The sequence below is a fragment of the Cydia strobilella genome, chromosome 16 (genome assembly GCF_947568885.1).
Source record: "Cydia strobilella chromosome 16, ilCydStro3.1, whole genome shotgun sequence".
NCBI lineage: Eukaryota > Metazoa > Arthropoda > Insecta > Lepidoptera > Tortricidae > Cydia > Cydia strobilella.
The window spans coordinates 13295599-13318722 of NC_086056.1; the positions used below are offsets into that span (position 1 = coordinate 13295599).

Here is a 23124-nt window from a genome sequence, read left to right on the forward strand (position 1 = left end):
AAAAACTTTACGGATTTTTGGGGCCAACCTGTAATATCACCCAATTTGCAGGTGTACACAATGCTCCTGGGCAAGCTGAAAGCGGCGCGGAAATACACCGACATAGCGGTGCACGGCACCATGAAACTGACGGCATATTTCGGTGTCATGTCTTACTGCGTCGTCAGCCGCGTCGAGAAGCTCATGGTAACGAACCTTTCTTGCAGACAACATTGATTAAATGTGTGTAACAAATTCTCATGAAAAAAAAAACAACTGAGGACATAATCGTTCTGCAACCAGCCTGTTGCGTTAAATGTAAACAATTTTGACTGAAATAAAACTATGAAAACGGATTATATCGCGTATATTGAATTTATAATACATCCCGACGTTTCGAACTCTTTACAGCGTTCGTGGTCAACGGGTGACCACGAACGCTGTAAAGAGTTCGAAACGTCGGGATGTATTATAAATTCAATATACGCGATATAATCCGTTTTCATAGTTTTATTTCATGTCAACGGGTGACCACGAACGCTGTAAAGAGTTCGAAACGTCGGGATGTATTATAAATTCAATATACGCGATATAATCCGTTTTCATAGTTTTATTTCATGAGTAACTATCGCGGTAACCGAAGACAATATTAATTTTGACTGATTTAGATTTTTTCCTTGTAATTTAAAATTGAACTCGGTCTCCTTACTGTCAATTGAATTTGTTTCCCTATGATTTTACCATGTTTGAACTTGTTACGTTAAATGTTTAAAATTAGTTAAGAAGTAATACGTACTTGCAACAATATACCTTGTGATATACACAATCCTACACGGTTTCCTTTGTACTCTTTTAGTCGTTTGTTCTGTTCTACAAAACTAGTACTGATTTATCCTAACAGATTTTTATATATCTTCGTCCTCTTTTTCCGTCTAGTTCGGCCAGTACTTCAACGACCTTTGGGACCTGTACCACCCGGCGATATCAGAGCCCTCAGTAGCCGTTCACCCGAACAAACAGGCGCTATTAACATTTTGGCACGCTGTTTGTGTTGATTGCGCGGAGAACGTTCAGCTAGCGGTGGCGAATCAGCGGCTCACGAAGCACATAGCCTTCAACTATATACTGTAAGTGCTTGTATTATGGTTCAGATTTAAGTGAACTATAAAAATAAACTACTGATTATGATTAGAAATGTTAAATACTAAAAGTAAGCCAGGGTGTATATACATACATACATACATATAATCACGCCTATTTCCCGGAGGGGTAGGCAGAGACCACGGATTTCCACTTGCTACGATCCTGACCACCCTGACATACCTCTTTCGCTTCCTTCACTTTCATAACATTCCTCATACACGCTCGCCGGTTTAGGGTGCTCTTGACCTGGCCTTTCTTCAGGATTTCCCCGAGGGTGTATATGGTTATCATGAATGAATATCCCTTTTGCAGTGCGGACCACGAAGACGGCGAAGTAGTAGCGTACAACCGCGCTATGCTCCCCCCCTACTACGCTCTACTGCGGCTCTGCTGCCGTCGCTCGGGCGCCTTCGCTCGCTCGCTCGCCCAGCACCAGAACATACACTGGGCCTTCCGCAACATCGCGCCGCACGCGCACCTCTACCCCGGCGCGGCGGAGGAGCTGCTCAGGTGTGTACACTACACATACTACTGCCTGCTCCTCGCTCGGCCTTCGCTCGCTCGCTCGCCCAGCACCAGAACATACACTGGGCCTTCCGCAACATCGCGCCGCACGCGCACCTCTACCCCGGCGCGGCGGAGGAGCTGCTCAGGTGTGTACACTACACATACTACTGCCTGCTCCTCGCTCGGCCTTCGCTCGCTCGCTCGCCCAGCACCAGAACATACACTCGGCCTTCCGCAACATCGCGCCGCACGCGCACCTCTACCCCGGCGCGGCGGAGGAGCTGCTCAGGTGTGTACACTACACATACTACTGCCTGCTCCTCGCTCGGCCTTCGCTCGCTCGCTCGCCCAGCACCAGAACATACACTGGGCCTTCCGCAACATCGCGCCGCACGCGCACCTCTACCCCGGCGCGGCGGAGGAGCTGCTCAGGTGTGTACACTACACATACTACTGCCTGCTCCTCGCTCGGCCTTCGCTCGCTCGCTCGCCCAGCACCAGAACATACACTGGGCCTTCCGCAACATCGCGCCGCACGCGCACCTCTACCCCGGCGCGGCGGAGGAGCTGCTCAGGTGTGTACACTACACATACTACTGCCTGCTCCTCGCTCGGCCTTCGCTCGCTCGCTCGCCCAGCACCAGAACATACACTGGGCCTTCCGCAACATCGCGCCGCACGCGCACCTCTACCCCGGCGCGGCGGAGGAGCTGCTCAGGTGTGTACACTACACATACTACTGCCTGCTCCTCGCTCGGCCTTCGCTCGCTCGCTCGCCCAGCACCAGAACATACACTGGGCCTTCCGCAACATCGCGCCGCACGCGCACCTCTACCCCGGCGCGGCGGAGGAGCTGCTCAGGTGTGTACACTACACATACTACTGCCTGCTCCTCGCTCGGCCTTCGCTCGCTCGCTCGCCCAGCACCAGAACATACACTGGGCCTTCCGCAACATCGCGCCGCACGCGCACCTCTACCCCGGCGCGGCGGAGGAGCTGCTCAGGTGTGTACACTACACATACTACTGCCTGCTCCTCGCTCGGCCTTCGCTCGCTCGCTCGCCCAGCACCAGAACATACACTGGGCCTTCCGCAACATCGCGCCGCACGCGCACCTCTACCCCGGCGCGGCGGAGGAGCTGCTCAGGTGTGTACACTACACATACTACTGCCTGCTCCTCGCTCGGCCTTCGCTCGCTCGCTCGCCCAGCACCAGAACATACACTGGGCCTTCCGCAACATCGAAGGGACATTACGACATCTTCTATCGGCCTCCCCGGGCCAGCTCTGAACCTGTACCTGGGGGACCACCTTACTCCAGCAAGTAAGATGCTACTCAAGCAGGCGCGAGAGCTCAAAAAAGGAAAACAAAATCGCCTACCTATGGATAAGGGACTGTAAAATTTTAGCTAGAAAATCCGAGTCTTCTAAAGTTATGGTGGTTAACAAAAACTTCAATTTCAATAAGTTTAAGTGACTGTTTTTATTAGTATTATTCATAAATAAAAAAATTAATGTTCGTAAATTATGTATATTAACGCCCCATATGAAATCCTCAGCATGTCTCGCTAATGAAATCGCCTTCTCATCTAGCCATATAAAAAATAATACAAATTCTTCGTTTTACTCGCAACACCAACCCTCTCCATTTATCTTTAATATACTTTGGTACTCAGAGAGTACATGGCTCACTCTGGCTCTAATACTAATTCAAGTACTTATAGACTTACCGCCGGCCTAACTGTTAACTTAATCAGAACGTAAGGGGACTGCGTACCAAAACACATAGTTTTTATTCGCAGGTCGCATTGTTAAATTATGACTTTATATGTATTACCGAGAGCTGGTTAAATGCACACTTTTTTGACAGGGAAATCTTCGACAGTAGGTATATTGTTTATCGTTGCGATAGATCAGCTGGCTCGAGTGGGGCGGAGCGGGGCGGGGGGGTGGCGGTCGCTGTGCGCCGGGAGTTCCTGCCGACTCCGCGAGACTGGCCCTGCCCCTCTCCTGCATCCTCCGAGTGCATATGGTTGTCAATACCTTTATCGCATACTGACGCTCAAGGACAAACATTCTTAAATATTTGTTGCGTTTACATTCCGCACGGGCCGCAGTATAGGGATACGTTGGAAAACTTCTTTGAAATCTGTAGTCAATTAATAATAGACAATCCAAATGATATTTTTCTTATAACAGGTGATTTTAATATTTCTGACGCACAATGGACTAAAAATGATTGTTACAAAATGACCTTATCTAGCAGCAACAGTTATCCTACACAATTGCTTAGTGAATTTTTATCATTCACAGGTGTTGAACAATTTAACGGTTGTTATAATATTAATCAACGTGTGCTTGATCTTATTTTTTGCAATAAAAATTGTATGGTAACAGTAAGTGATGATATTTTAACACCTGAGGATTTGCATCATAAGGCTCTTCAGATCGAACTTAACTTCGATTACGCGCCACCTCTGAGGCCAGCTTCCACTTACATATATCGCTTCTATGAGGCGAACTTTAATCAAATAAATATTGAATTATCAAAAATTCACTGGGTCGAATATTTTCAAGGCCGCGCACTGGAGGAATGTGTATTACTATTTTATGATATATTAAATAAATTGATTGACAGATATGTTCCAAAGGTACCGCAACGTACATCGTGTTCTAGGCCTCCTTGGTATACTAGATCTCTTAGAAGACTTCTAAATGAGAAAAAGAAATATCATAGGCTGTGGAAGACTTTCGGTAATCCCTTAGATTTCGACACATTTAAAACTTTAAGAAAAAGAATTTTAAAATTAGAGCCAATATGTTACAGAAATTACATTAATAATACTGAAGCCAAAATTAGTACTCACCCTAAATTCTTTTGGACGTATATAAAATCAGTTTTTGTTAAGAGCGGTCTCCCACAGCTTATGTACTATAAGGGTATGACAGCCTCAAATGGTACACAAATATGTGATTTTTTCAATCAACATTTCCACTCAGTTTTCGAAAAACCTACTGTTAGTTCTGTTGACCTGAATAATCTTCCACCTGTAAATGATACAGTGTTTGACATGGACACTATTTTTATAACAAAAGACCTTGTTAACAATTATCTTAAACGTATAAACATTAATAAGGGTGCTGGTCCTGACGGTATACCTCCCATCATAATTAAAAATTGCTCCTCTAGCTTAACATTACCGATAACTTTACTTTTTGAGAGGTCTATCAGGGAGGGGTGTGTACCATCATTATGGAAACAGGCATTAGTTACACCAGTACCAAAAGGTGAAGTTAGCTCGGACATAGAGAAGTATCGCCCTATATCGAAATTGTGTCAGTTTGGCAAAATTTTAGAGAAGATTGTTAGTGATCAGCTTTCTACTGCTATGCGGCGCCATATCATTTCTAACCAACATGGTTTTCTCAGCGGTCGTAGTGTCGAAACTAATCTTCTATCATATACAGAAGTCATATTAACTGCATTAGATAACAACTGTCAAGTGGACGCTGTGTATACCGATTTTGCCAAGGCTTTCGACAAGGTCTGTCATGAGCGCTTACTTTTGAAACTGTGGCATTTTGGTATACGCGGGGATCTTTACCGTTGGATAAAATCTTATGTAGAAAATCGCTCGCAGGCTGTAGCTGTTAGAGGCCATATTTCTCATTACAGGTCTATCAGTTCTGGTGTACCGCAGGGTTCCCATTTGGGGCCTTTACTATTTGTCCTGTACCTGAATGATATCACTGAATGTATCAAGAACTCAAACATGCTTTTATACGCCGACGACACGAAAATTTTTAGAGTCATACGAAATCCAGACGATTGTATGTTACTGCAAAATGATCTACATGATTTCCAGACTTTTTGTAACGCAAATAATCTTTTCTTAAACCCAGCAAAATGTTTTGTTATTAGCTTTAGTAGAAAAAGGACAACTATTAATTTCAAGTATGATCTTTGCGATAAAGAGTTAACCCGTGTGAACCAGATCCGTGACCTCGGCGTAATCATGGACTCAAAGCTTACCTTTGTGCCCCACATTGACAATATCTTAAAAAAATCTTTTAAGCAGTTAGGTTTCATATTGCGTGTAGGTAAGGATTTCAGGAGACCCTCGACGTATAAGATATTATTTAATAGTTATGTCCGTAGTCGATTAGAATTTGCTAGCGCAGTGTGGAACCCACTATATAAAATTCATAGCGATAGAATAGAGAAAGTGCAAAAAAAGTTTCTAAAAGCAATTGATTATCGCACTGGTAATAAATACATAGATTACACTACCGCTATGAAAAGACATAATATTTCTCCCTTGAGCTTGCGTCGCGAACGCACTGATGTTATAATTCTGTATAAAGTCATTAACAACATTATCGACGCCCCTGAGTTATTAAAATCTATTTCCTTTAGAGTACCCCGTCGTTGTGAGCGAGCATGTAGAAAGAAGAACCTCTTTTATATTCCTCGTAGTCGAACTTCATACGCGAGAAACGGTTTCATTAGAAGAGCATGCAGGATGTATGATGAAAAATTTCAAAATTTAGATATTTTCAATAACAAGTTTTGTACCTTTAAACGCCTGACCTTGAAGTGTATTAATAGGCTTTAACAGGCTTTAATTAGAAAATTTAACAACAATTGCACTTTTGTCTGTGTTACAATTTATCCATTTTTGTTTTATTCTTCCATTCTTGTTTTATTTTTATTTTTAGTTTTATTTTTATTTTTATTTTATTATTGTTAAAATGAAAGTTTTTTTTCTTTTTTGTAACATTGTTTTTGACAACTTAGAAGTTCTATTTCTAGTTTAATTTAGTATTTATATAAGTCACATGGTTTTCATACTATTTTTTAGGAAACTGTAGGTCTATGAGTCTATTACCCTATATTGTAACAACTTATTAATATAAGAGACTGTTTGTTTCTAAATAAAGAAAATAAAATAAAAATAAAAAAACATCGCGCCGCACGCGCACCTCTACCCCGGCGCGGCGGAGGAGCTGCTCAGGTGTGTACACTACACATACTACTGCCTGCTCCTCGCTCGGCCTTCGCTCGCTCGCTCGCCCAGCACCAGAACATACACTGGGCCTTCCGCAACATCGCGCCGCACGCGCACCTCTACCCCGGCGCGGCGGAGGAGCTGCTCAGGTGTGTACACTACACATACTACTGCCTGCTCCTCGCTCGGCCTTCGCTCGCTCGCTCGCCCAGCACCAGAACATACACTGGGCCTTCCGCAACATCGCGCCGCACGCGCACCTCTACCCCGGCGCGGCGGAGGAGCTGCTCAGGTGTGTACACTACACATACTACTGCCTGCTCCTCGCTCGGCCTTCGCTCGCTCGCTCGCCCAGCACCAGAACATACACTGGGCCTTCCGCAACATCGCGCCGCACGCGCACCTCTACCCCGGCGCGGCGGAGGAGCTGCTCAGGTGTGTACACTACACATACTACTGCCTGCTCCTCGCTCGGCCTTCGCTCGCTCGCTCGCCCAGCACCAGAACATACACTGGGCCTTCCGCAACATCGCGCCGCACGCGCACCTCTACCCCGGCGCGGCGGAGGAGCTGCTCAGGTGTGTACACTACACATACTACTGCCTGCTCCTCGCTCGGCCTTCGCTCGCTCGCTCGCCCAGCACCAGAACATACACTGGGCCTTCCGCAACATCGCGCCGCACGCGCACCTCTACCCCGGCGCGGCGGAGGAGCTGCTCAGGTGTGTACACTACACATACTACTGCCTGCTCCTCGCTCGGCCTTCGCTCGCTCGCTCGCCCAGCACCAGAACATACACTGGGCCTTCCGCAACATCGCGCCGCACGCGCACCTCTACCCCGGCGCGGCGGAGGAGCTGCTCAGGTATGCTATACTGTACCTACTCGTTACGTGCTCATCTTATTAAAAAAATATAGGTTTCGTCAACCGGGGTGAATAGGGATGGCTGGGGTGAATAGGGACATAATTTAAAATGTGATTTACCTGACAATTTCTTAGAAAACACTTACACACATTGTATCATTCGATTGAAAATAATAGAAGATTTGTGTGATACAATTTGTGTGGATATTTTATAATAAATTATCAGGTAAATCACGTTTCAGGTTTTGTCCCTATTCACCTCGGTTGGCGACATGTTGTTTCTGTTATTTTTCCTACGATATCCCAGATTTACAGAAGACCTGTACGAGTTCTCGCCACGCCTCACGATCCCGAATAGAGATCCTAACTTCACTGCAACTCATCGAAACGGCTTTTAGTTAAATTCCTTCTCAACTAAACTGTGGAATGAACTGTCGCCTGCGGTATTTCCGAACCGATATGACCTTCAAACCTTCCAGGAAATACCGTACTCCCATCTTAAAGGCCGGCAACGCACTTACAACCCCTCTGGTGTTGCGGGTGTCCATGGGCGGCGGTAATCGCTTACCATCAGGTGATCCGTCTGCTCGTTTGCCTCCTATTTCATTAAAAAAAAATGTCAAGCGTGAAAAATAGTTGTCACAAGTATTTTGCCTGCTAGTTAGTTCCTTCTAAATATTTTATGCATCACGTGAAAATTTGGTTCATTTGTGATCATTTTCATTCTTGATTTTATTCGATAATTGTACCGCGCTTGAAAGGCTATAATAATGGAACGTTGAATTTTTTTAATGCGTAGGCTAGCACGTATCCTTGCCGCGCGCGGCAGCGGCGGCGGCAGCAGCGGCAACAGCAACAGCAGCAGCAGCAGCAGCGGGGAGACTGACGGGCGAGAAGCGGCCGCCTTCCGGCGCAGCACGCTCTCCGCGTATCTTCAGGGTAAGGAGTAAGGAGCTTGAGCACAGAATAAGTAATAGTATTATCATACAGAACGGCCACGCACCGCCCCGCCCCGATTCGAATTACCTCGCCCCGCGACAGCAGATTGACGACCTTTTGCCGACCGCTCAATACTCTGTTTAAGCAACTTACACAAAGACGCATGCCGCGTATACAGACGTGCCGTTCACACATAAATAGAAACGCAATTGATTTTTGATGTATAGCGTGTCCGTCCTGTGGCTTGAGTTCGAGTGACAGTGATGATCTGATGATAGTGGTACTGCTCTTAAAGGTTAAATTTAATTGACAAGTACAACAACAACGTGTAAACAAGAATTTTGTTTTTATAATTCCAAACCTGGATTTCAAATTCCCGGAAGTTGGAACCTATACGATTGCAGCTCACTATGAGTTGCCCTTTGCGTGTTCATTCTTACTTGAAAAATATGGGTTACCAATTGTCGGTCACAGTAAATAATAATGATTTACGAACAATAAATTGATCGAATATTTTATATTTTGTAACATAGTAACATGGAGTTGGGTTTCAGGTTTAAACGGCAGGACGTGTTGGACGACGCTGATATCGGCGTTCTGCACGCTGGTCGAGAACGAGGACGACCGGCTGTACGTTGTGTATAATGGAGGGTTGCAGATGACTTTCGAGGTTAGTGCACTTGATACACAAACATAGGATTTCATACCCCATCTTTATTTTAAATTTACCGCGAAATCTTACCTCTCAGCTGGATATATTTGTACGTGGATAGGGATTTCTTTTTCCACAATTATTATGGCCCATAACAACTCTTTGTTATGAGCACTTTCTTCTACCTTGTTTTAAGCCCGACTTAAGTTTTGTTTGAGGCACGTTTGCCTGTTTTGTGACTAACCGTGTGGCGTTTGATATGAATGATATGTAAAGTTAAATACGGACCTCCGTTCTACACGTGTCTTCTTATTTATTTATTTTTTATTATTTATTAAGAAACAAACAGTCTTATAACACGACTAACGAATATTCGCGCACAAGTGAAATTGTACGGAAATAAGACTTGCGAATTAGAATGCGTGTCCATATACGATATATTGTCTGCGGAGCCTCTCCACTAGACACGGCTAACGCGAGATAATGTTTACAGGCGTTACACAGTCTACACGCAGTGGTAGTGGAAGGCGGCAGCGGCTCGCACGGCGTCCGGGAGGAGCTGGTCGCGGCGCTGCGCTGGGCGCGGGCGCTGTGCCGCACGCTGCGCACGCGCAGGGACGCCAAGGAGGCGCGCGCGCTGCTGCTGACCTGCAAGGACTGGCCCGAGTGCGCCCGCCGGCTGCTCACCATGCTCAACCTGCACGCCAGGCCGAAGCAGCTCCGGGACCTGGCGTTGGGTGAGTGGAACTGAAACTCTGATATCGAATTTATAATATACTCATATTGAGATATTTGTCAGCTCCTTTTAAGAGCATTAGTTTCTTCCGAGCGACGTTCCATTTATCCCGGTTCTCAGCAGCATGAACCGCTCAGGCAGTTTGAATGTCGAATGCGTATTTGGTCTATTTAGCATATCGAGCCCCGGCCCTTTAAATCTTTTTTTGACGCCTCGTTTTGCTCTATGTGGATTATCGGTTTAATGACATGAATATTCTGTAAGATATATAATGTCTGTATGTGTGCAGGCGTGCTGCGCGAGCTGGTGATGATCGGCGGCGGCGCGGCGCTGGGCGCGCTGGTGCCGCTGGCGGCCGGCGTGCACGCACGTCCGCGCACGCGCGTGCACGCCGGCCTGCACGCCTGCCTCCCTTCCACCCGCGCCGGCCCGACCACCCAGCCCACCGTCTACCGCCCCTACCACAAGTTCATCGGTCAGTATGCCACCCTACACAGAGTAGACTGAAATGAGGATTCCAATCATGGCCACTTATAATCTTAGATACTTTTAGATCCAACTCCTTAAAATTAACATTTTTCTGCAGTAGTCGATTGTAAAAATGGATCGAATTAACCTTTTGAACGCCAAGCATTGACGTAACTCGACGTGACACCGCAATGAAGCAAAATAAAACCTTAGAGAACAATAGTGATTACAAAACAGGATATCGATATTTTCACTGATTTCGTTTTTGACATACTTAGATTAGAAGAACCACTACACAGGTGTTTTACAATATAATATTAGATAATTCTGGCTTTTAGCTCTACTAAAAACCTTTAAATAACGTATTTAAATATCAAAATGTACTTGTAACTTCCACTCAAATCTCTCAATAATGCCACATCACTACTTGGTGGTGACGTCAGGCATCGGACGTGAAGTGCCGTCATGGGCGCACGGAACACTGATAAGCGCGCGTTACTCAGAGATGTGCAAACCCGTTGTCGATTATTATTACCTACTAATTAGCAAACTGCAGTATCGTTACAATAAAATAAATGCATAAGGGGTTACATTATCACAAAAGGTCAGTACCGTCTTTCAAACCAAGTTGTTTAAATTAAGCACGAAAACAAGTACCGTAACAGCACAAATAGCAGAGTTATTTTAGCAAAAACAACTCCTATTACAAAATGTATGGGATTAAGCCATATCTATTATTGATGGCGCTAGCGTGTTTGTCGGAACTGCGCGAAACGATTTCTATTAGGAGATTGTTACTTTCATATAATAATATTATTCCTCCATGACTCGGTCACATCACTAGGCGACGTCAAGTGCCGTTTTTGGCGTGGCTAGCTATGCTATTTACTGGGTAAGTCGTATTATAACATAATGTTGTTTTTTTAACCTTCTATTCATAGTTGAATTGTAATAAAGTTATACAATAAAGTAGAAGGGCAAAATAAAATAATGCAAATACAAACAAAGAAATATAGTTATTTATTAAAGAGTCTTTGATAAATTAAGTTTGGACGGCAAATGACGTCGGCGGCGTGAGTGGCACAAAATGTCGACGACGTGATTTACCGTCTTTGGCGGTCAAAAGGTTAACCAAACTTCTTAAAATAAAAAATGTGGGCGCCAGTTACATGATGTAATACAAAAAATCTAAACCATTATAGGTCACGATGCTAACGGTCCTCTTATTTCTAAATTTGTGAACTGCTGGATTAAACTGGACAAACGCTTCTAGATTGTATATTTACTACAATTTGTACTCGTTTTAACTCATAATTTGTGCCATTTTCAACCAAAAGGGTACTTATTGTCGGTTGTCAATAAGGCGCTATTTCCATATAGCTTCAATTCCCTTAGTACACAGTATAAACTCCCAACTATGTAGTTAGGCACGATCACTCCATGGTCAACTGCGGAAACTTTCACCTTGACAAAGTAAACTTCACCACTTTTGTTCTGTTGTATTTGTCATCTCTTTTGTTACTTGTAAATTTAAACGAATGAAAGGCAAAAATATATTTTATCGCGTTGTACGGCATAGCCATTTCTTATTCTTATACACTTGTTGTTGTCAATAATGACATTGTCAAGTACTGCCATAGACAGTAGACAAGATGGCGCTGGTCGCTGCTGCAAAGGCTGCGTTCAGCTTATGGTTGGGCCGTGTCGTACGGCTGCGATCGTGACCCAAAATGGTCCCGCCGGAAGATCAGCGCTGACCTTCGGGTCAGCATTATGCTGAGGCGAGACCATTTCGTGGTAAACTTCAACTCCTACCAATTTTATAAGTTCCTATAGCTTTAGTTATACTTTTGTATGTAATTTTAGTTTTAAGTTTATCACGAATAAAACATTTAATTGATTGATTGATTGATTGAAATCAACCTTATCGACGAGCGACAATGTTGTACGTTTAGGTTGAAAACGTCACATTAATGTACGCAGACACTTGTTGCCGAGTGGCGTGGCGACAACGCTGCATGTCGGAGCAGCTGGTGCTACTGTCGGCGCTGTGTGCGTTAGAAGCGGTGCCGCTGCGGTTTAACTACTTCGCCGCCTTCTGGCACGAGGTCGCCACCACGCCGGTGAGTAGTCATCGTCATGGATATGTCTGGGACTCTGGGCTCATCGTCTGGTTTAACTCAGTTGAAAAGTGACAAGAGGATATAATAGGATAGAGTGGTACTGTCATAGTAAATTTAGTAACCACAGTAAATTCACTGCCATCTATCCACACACTTTAAAACTAAAAATGAAGATTTATAAAAATACGATAAAATGTATTTAAATATGGATAAATGATTTTTTTTATTTGCATTCCTTTCACTGATATGCGTTAAAATTGTTAAATAACACGCAAAACCGTCAACGACCTCTATACGAGAGTAGGCCAAAGGTAGTGGCGCCATCTGATCGTAAATCAAATTTTCGTGATTTTCGAGGCACGTTTTTTTCTTAGACTGTATCCATCTATTACGGAGTTATATCTATCTTTGCATCAACGAAATGCATTTAAATTTGAGTTTCGAAAGTCACCGAATGATTACTTGGAATAAAAATGCGTTATGATAGTTAATGGCCTCAGTGGCGAGCGTACAGTGGCGCGTTCGACGGGGTGTGCAGGGTATCTTCGAGCGTCCATGAGATTTCAGCAGCATATACTGAGGCCGCTCGCATACGTTTGCATTCGTTAAACATGTATGCCGTGCCGTACACTTCGGTCGAGCGCCCACTCAGTTTGCACACTGTGTTTAAACCAATTCGTTAGTCCTTTTTCATTACATGTTTTGGTACTGTTACAGGGGGACACAAAGCTAGAAGAAATGCTGCTGGAGTGTAGTGTTGTATCGGAATACGTCGATGCGGTGTTTGACGAGCGCGAGTCGCTCGAGGATCCTGCTATACACGATTTCATGAAACACTATTATCCTAAGGTACGTGAGTGCTGTGGAATGTGATAACTTATTTGAACAATTAGGGCGTGCCTCGCTCGAGCTTTACAGCGGTGGTGTTAAACCAACCGGGCATATTGGTTAGCGCTTGCTTCGCGGGGCAACTACGTGTATAATTCTTCGTGGTACGATTTTAGAGCGAGGCGAGGCTCGAACTGCGCGGAAAATTTTAATCTTATAGGACCCACGTATAAGGCTGCTTTTCCATTGGAAATGAACCAACAGCATCGGTTGTAATCCAGATTTCTTCGTTCCACTGTATTTAAAAAAAAACTGTTGACGCTTTCCTGTTTGCTGGAAGAAAAAAAATATAACCTTTTTTTATTCTTATCATTAATTCATTCGATTCCAATAGGTCTCTACGGCGCTCGAGTAACTACACATTTAGCATCGCTGGCTCCCCAGCTATTAACAGTTATTATGTTAAACAGCTGAGCGGGTGCGGCGCGGCAGCGGGCGCGGCGGCGCTGTCGGAAGAGTTGTGCAGCGCGGCGGCGCGGGCGCCCCCCGCGGGCCTGCTGGCGCCCCCCGCCGGCCTGCGGGCGCCCCCCGCCGGCCTGCTGGCGCCCGTGCGCGCGCTCACACTCCTCCTCCCCCGCGCCCGCCTCGCCCCGCCCAACTTGCGCGCGCTGCTCAGGGCCACGGCCACGCTCACGCACACGACGGGTGAGTGCCTCAAGGACACTTCGGTCCGCCACACTCGTACCCTCTTTCATTCACAAAGTTACACGATTCAAAACATAGGAGCTGCATACCGGACTGCTTAACATTTTGAAAAATGAATATTTTATTGTTCTGAAAACTTAGAAATTGAGAATCCACCTCATTCACTCTTAATGTTCTAAGTGTTCTAACGGCAAATTTGCGAAACGAAAGATTTAGAAATAACTAAGTATTCTTCTCTAGCAGAGGAAGAGAACTCGGATCCTGAGACTGGCGCGGAGCCGGCCGCGGAGCCGGTCCGGTGCCACACGCCGGACGGCAGCGAGCCGGACGAGCAGCTGGACGACATCGCGGCCGACCTGGACGACGAGCCCGACGAGCCCCCGCCCCCCCTCCCGCGCGGCAAAGACTACCGCGCCCTCCTCACTCAGGCCCTCCAGGACCTCGCCGCGCAGGTCAACCAGCTCATCCCCGAAGGATAGACTCTGTGCCCACGCAGTAAGGTCCAGTTTTGTTTGCAGCTAGACGGTTACGGTGGTTCGAGTTTGTTTTGTTTGGAATTAAGCTCTGTTTTGTAGGTTTCATTATTGTCTGGCGTGTTTGATGTCGATCGACGTTTTGACGTCGTAAAATTATAAAAATGATGCTTTAGTGTGCATCGCTATTCTATATCTATGTATTGCTATGTGTATTGATAATATTAGGACTTTATTTTATATAAAACGAGTCCCAGATCTTAAAGGAAAAACACGCCGGATAATATTGAATGAGCTTTAAAAGTGAATAAATTGTTGAATTATTTGAAGCGGCGAGATTCCAATGTATAAAATGTTGATTATGTGTTATGAAAATTCACCACCGCGGTACTGCTAGTCGGCGATGAAAATTTAAACTTAAGTGTAACCTTACGGTTTCGAACGTTTATTAAATGTTTACTCTTGAGGAATGTACAAGAAATTATAAGTTGTAAATTTGAAATCGGCTCAATGTTGCAGTGAAATTTTAGTATGTACCTATAGTTATTAGATTACCGCCGCGATTCTGATCTTTGTAAAATGAGGCATCAGTTAGTTCGTAATCACACTGTATTTCTTGAACGCGAGTGGTAAGAATTTTATATGATGGTTCTAGGCCAAATAGTATGTCAATTTGTTAACGATTGTGCAGCCTGTTGTGCACCTTGTTGAAAACTGACATAAAAAGTATGTTAGCCTTAAAACAGCGCACATAAACTGAAACAAAAATTCTTCCCGTTCGCATTCTAGATTATTTTTAATGTAACTTCTACCTTATTAAAACAACTTAAGCGCAATGCTTCTTCTCGCCAAATCACAGCGCTATACCAGGACTCGTAGCACGGTACGCTTATCACCATGCCTGTCACGTTCTAACAAGTATGTGAGTGCGAAAGTGACGGACTTAGTGATAGGGGAAACCATGCTGCGCGGGCTGGTTTAGTGCATATGGACATAATGAACTTACGGCATTTAGATTAGTTTATTTTTACAAGGTAATAAAAGCATGGTATTTACACATTACACATAGCAAGATTGGATTATTATCTCATAATTTTGTTGCTTGTCTTTTTCAAATCCAGTATTCGACCTGAAGCAGCTTTTAATCAAATCAAATTTCAAGTCTTTGAGTTACGAATCTTATTTAGTCACTGTTTGAAAAATTGGTTAGAAATACGGTATAACCTACTCTAAGTTATTTAAAAAACCGGCCAAGTGCGAGTCGGACTCGCGCACGAAGGGTTCCGTACCATTATGCAAAAAACGGCAAAAAATCACGTTTGTTGTATGGGAGCCCCACTTAAATATTTATTTTATTCGGTTTTTAGTATTTGTTGTTATAGCGGCAACAGAAATACATTATCTGTGAAAATTTCAAATGTCTAGCTATCACGGTACATGAGATACAGTCTGGTGACAGAGGGACAGACAGACAGACGTTTTACTAGTATGTTGAAGGCCTCTGTGTCAGCGGAACTAGATCGTGTTTTGCGTAACTACTTTGAGTTAAGTTTCATGAGTTTAATGATTGGAATCATTTTCTATCTATGTAAATTCTTATCATACTAGAATTTATAGTCAGGTCCCTCAGGCAGCTATGTCAGTTGTAAAGTAAGTGTAGTCTGTGCGGAAAGAGAAGAATTGTAAAATGTATTGGATCCCATACCAGGGGGGTGTCACTACGCAGTTTAGGTACATTTGGCCGGCGCGCCTCCCGGGCAGGCGTATGGCAGTGGGCCGCCGCTCGGCTCGCACGATAGTCGTGTCACGTGGCGCTCGTGCAAAATTGAAAATACACAATGGCTTCCAAACCTAAATCTCGATCTAATCCGTATAAAAGATATTGTTCTGTCTACGGATGTCTGAATAAACGGAAGAACAAGGAAGCAGAAATAACATTTTTTTAAATTCCGGACGATATTGACCGACATATTTTCAGAGGAATACGGCTGTGGCATACCGATTTACTTCCGTGAGAACCAGTAATACTATCTCCGGATAAAAATTTAATGTTTAGAGAATCAACGTTTGGAATTCCTACATATTTATCTCAAAAATAATAAATCAGTAGATATAGGTACAAAAACTTGTTGTCAAGTGACAACCCCGTGCCGACACTCGCAGCTCGGTCATAAAACTGCGGCGCACAAAGTAGGTTCACGGGTCGTGCGCAGATATAAGTTTCAATTTTGCTTGCAGGCGGGGAGTATAGGTATAATTTTATACGGTGGTAAATGTAGCAACAAATTATGTCGTATACTGAATTTGAAATGTTGACGCTTATTTGAAAATATAACAACGTAACTAAAATGTATTTGTACCGTGTGATTTTTAGGGTTCCGTATTTATGGTTTTATAAGACAGCGATTTCATATTTATTGCTGAAACATGGATGCAATGGATAAAACAGGGACAACTACGCATTTTTGTCTGCAGCCACGCTGCTATGCTTTATGTTGGGTCAATTAAACTAAGGTTTCATGGTTCCTTATAGTACCTTAGTGTGTCCCAAGTCAAAAGTGCAATGTGCCCTGCACTTTGCTGCCATTACAATATGAACTGCTATTTGCTGCCATTACATTTTCTTGTAACGTTAACAGATAAAGTACTCGCGACGTGTTCAAACACTAACGAATAACAATTACAATATTCTTGCATTATGGAGCTTCTTGCGAGGACTTTGGCTGTTCATTCAGTCTAAATTGACAACCTTAATAGGGTGAGTGCTATAGTTGTTGGCCCCTCCATAGTAATTGGCAACCCCTAACAAATCAGAAAGAAACGTGGCAATGTTAAGAGTCCCCGGCAAGCTCGGCCGAATTTCACCCTCCCATACAAACAGAGTTTCGTTCTCATTTTAAAACTACGGGTTGGATTGTAATTTGTAATGAAACTTTGCACATACAATGACATGAGGTATATCTAGGTCTGTAATTAGTTTATATAGCTCTAGCATATAAAACAAACGAAATAGAGCGAAAACAAGTTTTGTATGAAAAACTTAAATTCGCTGTATTTTTTTTACTATGGTATTCGAAGCTACCTACATAAACTAATTACAGACCTAGATATACCATATCCCATTGTAAGTACAAAGTGTCCGAGCAATCAATAGGATAAACTTATGAAAATCCTGAAAAGTTAACAGTTTCAGAATATGACTAATGATAGTAATGATAATCTGACAATCATTACATTATGACTTTCAAATTTATCATCAATGTTTTGTATCAGTACATTGAGTTAAATCTCTGGAACCTGAAATCGAATTACCTTTTCATTAAAAGGTAAATAATAATGAAATGATCTTTTTATAACGATTTTATCGTTACATTTTTGGATGCTGACTCTTCATAAAAATATGTGTTAGTATATGTGCAAATGTTTATAGTATGTACTGTATTTATGAGTAGCTCTCCGTCTTATAGCTGTATGCTGTTAGGCCAGGAAATAAATGCCCAAAAAAAGGTATAGAGGGAAATGCTTGGAACACAATTTTTGACTTCGTAGCTTTGTTTGGACTAGTTAGGAGGTGAACATATCAAAAGTCCCCGGCCATAACCCTGGTGCTGGGGGGGGGGAGACCCGGGGTTTGAAGGTTCCATTTTCGGTTTTTCGATTATATCTCGGAAACTATGCGTCTGAGCGACTTGGCCACTTATACAAAATGAAAAGAGATTTAATTAGTTACATGTTTTATTCAGTAAAGTTTTTCGATATCTTGTATAGTTTTTGAGATATCCGCTCTTGAAGGTTTATTTAGGGCTCTCATTTTTATCTTAATTATCTACATCAGTGAAGCTGCTAGGCCGGGTTTGGGATCGTTTTCGTATAAATCGGGGGTGCTGAATTCGTTTATGGTATCAACATTGACACCATTCCCAAGTAAAAACAAAATTAAAAAAAAAAGATTTTTTATAAAACTCCTCTTTACGCTTAAACCGCCTAACCGATTTCGTTGAAGGATAGTTTTTATAACAAAAATCATCTTTTAAGGGTGTGAAAAGTGGGGTGCAAATTTGTATGGGGAATCAATAACCCTCTGAACCTATTTAAATAATATTTGGGATGGTCTACATGTTTGATTTAGTTGATAATGATACCAAACATGACTTCAAACCTAAATTTAAACAGTATTAACCTCAGGAATTCAACTTCGGCGAAGAAGCTGAATTCCCCTCACACCAAATTTCACACCTTTAAAGTATGATTTTTGAGATAAAAACTATATTATATCCTGTCTCGGGACTTAACACATATTTACCAAATTTCAACTAAATCGGTTCAGCGGTTTAAGCGTGAAGAGGAGTTAAAAAAAAGTTATTTGTTAAAAGTTTATGTTTTTACTTCGCAAAGGTGTCAATGTTGATACCATAAATGAATTCAACACCCCCGATTTATATGAAAACGTTACCAAACCCGCCCTAGCAGCTTTACTGATGTAGATAATCAAGATAAAAATGAGAGCCCTAAATAAACCTTCAAGAGCGGATATCTCAAAAACTATACAAGATATCGATAAACTTGACTGAATAAAACTTGTAACAAATTAAATCTCTTTTCATTTTGTATAAGTGGCCAAGTCGCTCAGATGCATAGTTTCCGAGATATAATCGAAAAACCGAAAAATGGAACCTACAAACCCTCCCCCCCCCCCCCCCCAGCACCAGGGTTACGGCCGGGGACTTTTGATATGTTCATCTCCTAACTAGTCCAAACAAAGCTACGAAGTTAAAAATTGTGTTCCTAGCATTTCCCTCTATACCTTCTTATTGCTTGGCCTATGTATATTTTACAATTTTGTATTTCGTGTCATGTCTCGTATGAAAAAATGTGTAGCTTATCGACTTTGAAATGTATCTATTTGTATTCTAAATTGTAACAATTATGTTTCGGCTGTGAGCGTATCTTAGTTTAGTGTTGTGGAGTGAGCGAAATTTCCCTACTGTTATCTTTCTCGATATCATACCTACCTGTAAGTCAACCAATACCCGTCCAAAACTTGTACTTTGTAATCATTTGCGAATGTTTATTTCGGTCCCAGCTTCTTAAGTTTGCTTCTCTCCTTTCGAACCTATTGTAAGTGTACTTGTCGTGTACTGTCTATGGCGTCGATATTTATCTAAAGCTCAATTTCAAACCAAACATTTTTGTGAAATATTCTTGATTTGGCGATCGAATACTCTTTTGATAGTTAGGCTATTTCTAGACATACCAGTCCCGTTAAACACACTGCCTCAGTCAAGATTTTAATACACGGTACGTGAAATTAAATTTGTAACTTACGATGTAAAATTATATAAAAGTTTATCGTATATGTATACATCAATAATTGTAAGTTAATATTAACTATTCATGTCCATTCATAGTACACTACCATCCATCACAAATGTATTTGTCGTTGTAGTCGCAGGGGCCGTTCTCTTATAGGGATGTCACACCACGCGGCACACCGGACACGGTCTACCGGGACCGGATGACATAGTAGCGACAACGCATTAGAAAATGTGTGCTCTTTCCTGGGTGCCGTATCAGGTGTGCCGCGTTGTGCGACAGCCATTTTAGCTAGTTCTCCGGTAGGTCTGTCTTTATAGGCATAGGTCTCGAATGTATTGCATGCAATCACCTTTTTGAATATAACCTTCAATAGTCGCTTATATAACTCAACTATTGAAACAAAGCAATAATTTTACCTGGCGAGAGAACAGGTGACGAGATGTATCGAATTTTCATAATTTGTACTTTATTCATTGTGTAATTGTTAACGATTTATAAATAGTGTATCGGGTAATGATCGCGTTACACCGGCCGCGGCCGGCGAGGGGCGGGACGCGGGGGCAGTCACTGGCGACTTGTAAAGTGGTGCTATCAATGCTGTTTCGAGTGACTGGAAATTAAGACAAAATGTATATTTAATTTTGTCCTGATTTTAGAGCTTATTAATATATATACCGTAATATATTATAACAGCTGTAATTATATTTTTATTATTTGTAAGACAATTTATTTCCTAACTGGCGCGGTGCATGGCCGCCGCCGCGAGTGGTACTCCGCGGGCAGCTTACATGGACCGCGCCACTAAGATATCGCTTGTAATGATATAAACTTGAAACTCGTGTGTTGACCTATTATACTATTACAAACATTTACGTTACTGAATTTCAGTGAAATATAACTGTGTTATTGACGTTAATTTGTGCAAAAAAAAATACTGTAAATCGGAGTGGAAAGCCAAAGTAAACAGTATTTTATAAAGTCGCATTTGCGCTTTTTATTCATTAATCCCTTCCATAGCAGTATTTACTACTGCGACCTCCTCTCTCCAAGTCAACACATATTTCAAATAATATTGGCTTAAATGTAAAGAGCATTTATTTTAGCCAAAAAGTTCAACTAAAGAAATCTCTGACATGCAGTTCATCACTGTAAAAGTAAAAGTGCATGAATTGGTCCATGATCCTGAGCTAAGAATATCAAAGGCATATTGTTGAAATAGAAAAAAATAACGAATACGACATAAAAGTAACAAACAACGTAAATTTATGTTATTTTCTTTTTAATTGTGCAATTTTACTTTTTATTTCTACAGGAAATTCCTCAGCAGAGTTCTGTGCACAATCCAGACAGTACATGTTCAAGTAGAATATGCTGCAATCCTTGCTGATGCACACGGGCTTGTTACATTTCACACAGTCTGCTCCCAAAACCAATATCTCGCCCTTGCCGGGAGGGCTGAACGGGTCCTTCATTACATAGCTTGGGTACTTGAGGTCTATGTTCCGTGAGAATGGTGGACTTGTTCCTTTATAGTCAGCTGTCTCAGCTAAGTTGCATGATGAACAAGCAAATTCATAAAGAATAGGTTCTTCTTTTGGTTTGGAGTCTCCCATAATTTTCTGCAACAAGTTTTCAATTATTTATTTCCCATTTTCAATGCAAATCTTGAAATAAATATATTACATGTAACAATTTATTCTTCAGTTTTCAAAGTTATAGCTTTTTCTTTTGGTGCTTCAACAGGCCACCAGACAGGTTTGACCGCTTCCATGGTACTCTGGCCAACTGTGAGTACTTTGGCATCTAGTGCTTCTTTGATTCTTACCAGCCCTAAACCATAGTCTTTAACATAACTCTTAAATTTGCCTAAATTTGATTTAGGTTTGCCTTCAGCTCTGATGGTAGTGTCTGTTTCTATCTTATCATCTGCTAGGTTAATAATTTTTAGTGGCATTATTCTCTTCCGTACTACTCCTGTGTGATGTACTCGGGCAGTGAGTTCTTGTCCTATGTAACAGCCCTTGTGGAAACTAACTCCATGTAAATAATCACAGTTGGCCTCTAGAGGGAAACAAGTGCCCGGTGGAAGGTCATCTGACCCTTCACTCACACCTAGTTTATATCGCAAGTATTGGTAACCTTCATCTGAACTCTGAACTTCTATATTCTCATTTATATGTTTTGCTACCTGACTTCCATTTAATAATGCTGTTGACAGAACTCTGTATCCTAAGTCTGCTAGACGCGGATCTTTGTAAATATTAATTTGGTTTTCAGTAACTGACTTACAATCTGGGGTTAGGTCAGGAGATGGCAGTAATGCCCAAACTCTGAGATCTTGACTTAAATCTTCTATTTGAACAGCACTTTTAAGCTTATAGATTTTTAGATGTTTTTTGAGCTGCGCGAGAACGTTTTCATCGCACTCGAGCATAAACGAGGGTTGGTTTTGCCACTTGTATATCAGAGTATCAAATAATACTCTGCCTTTGTTGTTCAGAAACATGGCATACATGGACTGCGCCCCTGACGACACATGTTCAATGTCGTTGGTGATGAGGCCGTGCAGGAATCGGCTTGCATCATCGCCTGCTACTTTTATTATCTTCCTTTTTTGCAGGGGATACAGAACGCTGGAAGATTGTTCGCCGTGAAAGCAGCGAATGAAGTGTCTAAATGCATGAGGTTTACGAAAAATTCCATTTACCTGATAAATCATTCTAAGACGGTAAAATATTTGCATGAAGTTTCATAAGTTCTTCTCATTGCACAATTTTATTAATTTTCGTCATATTCTAGCACACTCAAATAACTCAATTTTAATTTGGGATTGTCAATAACATCTGTCACTGATGTCAGTTTGACAAACAAATGACAACCACATTTTTCAGCTGATTACTTTAATGTTGCCAGTTGACAGCGGGATACGACTAAGATACGACACTAATTCAAATGAGACAATCAAATTGCCAAGTATGTCAAGACACTGAGCCATTTCCGTCAGTAGAAAAAAGCGGCAAATAAAAAAAAAATAAGCAAGAAGGGTTATCGTCATATAGAATATTTGAATTTCGCGCCTTTTTCTACTGAAAGTTCTTTGACAGACTATATTCGTCAGTAGAAAAAGCGGCAAATTAAAAAAAAAAGCAGAAGGGTTATCGTCCTATAAAATATTTGAATTTCGCGCCTTTTTCTACTGAAAGTTGTTTGACAGACTATATTTTCTACGTTTCACAATAACATTGCAATGCGTTGTGTTGTCTATAAAGCCGCTCTAGATTACGCGGCGCCACAAACTACTAAGAAGATGCGAAGCCGCGATTCGCGCGCGAGTGTGGAGGGCCCTTAATAGTATGTATCAGTAGTAGATTTTCAGCAAAAG

At 42.4% G+C, this 23124-nt stretch overlaps 2 protein-coding genes across 2 annotated transcripts in view; one reads left to right on the top strand and one right to left on the bottom strand.

Moving 5' to 3' along the window:
- LOC134748633 (ubiquitin carboxyl-terminal hydrolase puf) overlaps window positions 1-20720 on the top strand; it is a 70286-nt gene extending 49566 nt beyond the window's left edge. Inside the window, exons 47-57 of the mRNA XM_063683430.1 lie at window positions 52-186; window positions 916-1106; window positions 1435-1632; window positions 8302-8441; window positions 8996-9111; window positions 9587-9830; window positions 10119-10304; window positions 12281-12420; window positions 13138-13269; window positions 13719-13953; window positions 14194-20720. Coding sequence (XP_063539500.1) covers window positions 52-186; window positions 916-1106; window positions 1435-1632; window positions 8302-8441; window positions 8996-9111; window positions 9587-9830; window positions 10119-10304; window positions 12281-12420; window positions 13138-13269; window positions 13719-13953; window positions 14194-14432 — 1956 coding nt within the window. The 3' untranslated portion in view covers window positions 14433-20720. The remainder of the gene's footprint in view (window positions 1-51; window positions 187-915; window positions 1107-1434; window positions 1633-8301; window positions 8442-8995; window positions 9112-9586; window positions 9831-10118; window positions 10305-12280; window positions 12421-13137; window positions 13270-13718; window positions 13954-14193) is intronic.
- A 284-nt stretch (window positions 20721-21004) lies between these two features.
- Window positions 21005-22595, bottom strand: LOC134748469 (cysteine-rich DPF motif domain-containing protein 1). The gene is made up of 2 exons (XM_063683270.1): window positions 22450-22595; window positions 21005-21361 (listed from the first exon to the last, which is right to left on the bottom strand). The coding sequence occupies exons 1-2, from the start codon at window positions 22483-22485 to the stop codon at window positions 21011-21013; spliced, it is 387 nt and encodes a 128-aa protein (XP_063539340.1). The 5' UTR covers window positions 22486-22595; the 3' UTR covers window positions 21005-21010.
- Between the last annotated feature and the right edge of the window lie 529 nt (window positions 22596-23124).

Excerpts from the sequence above, each read along its gene's own strand:
- LOC134748469 (XM_063683270.1), bottom strand. The coding sequence starts at position 22,485 with ATGCAAATATTTTACCGTCTTAGAATGATTTATCAG. Across the intron at positions 21,362-22,449 it reads GTCTTAGAATGATTTATCAG|AAAATTATGGGAGACTCCAA; the intron begins GTAAATGGAATT and ends AACTTGTTGCAG.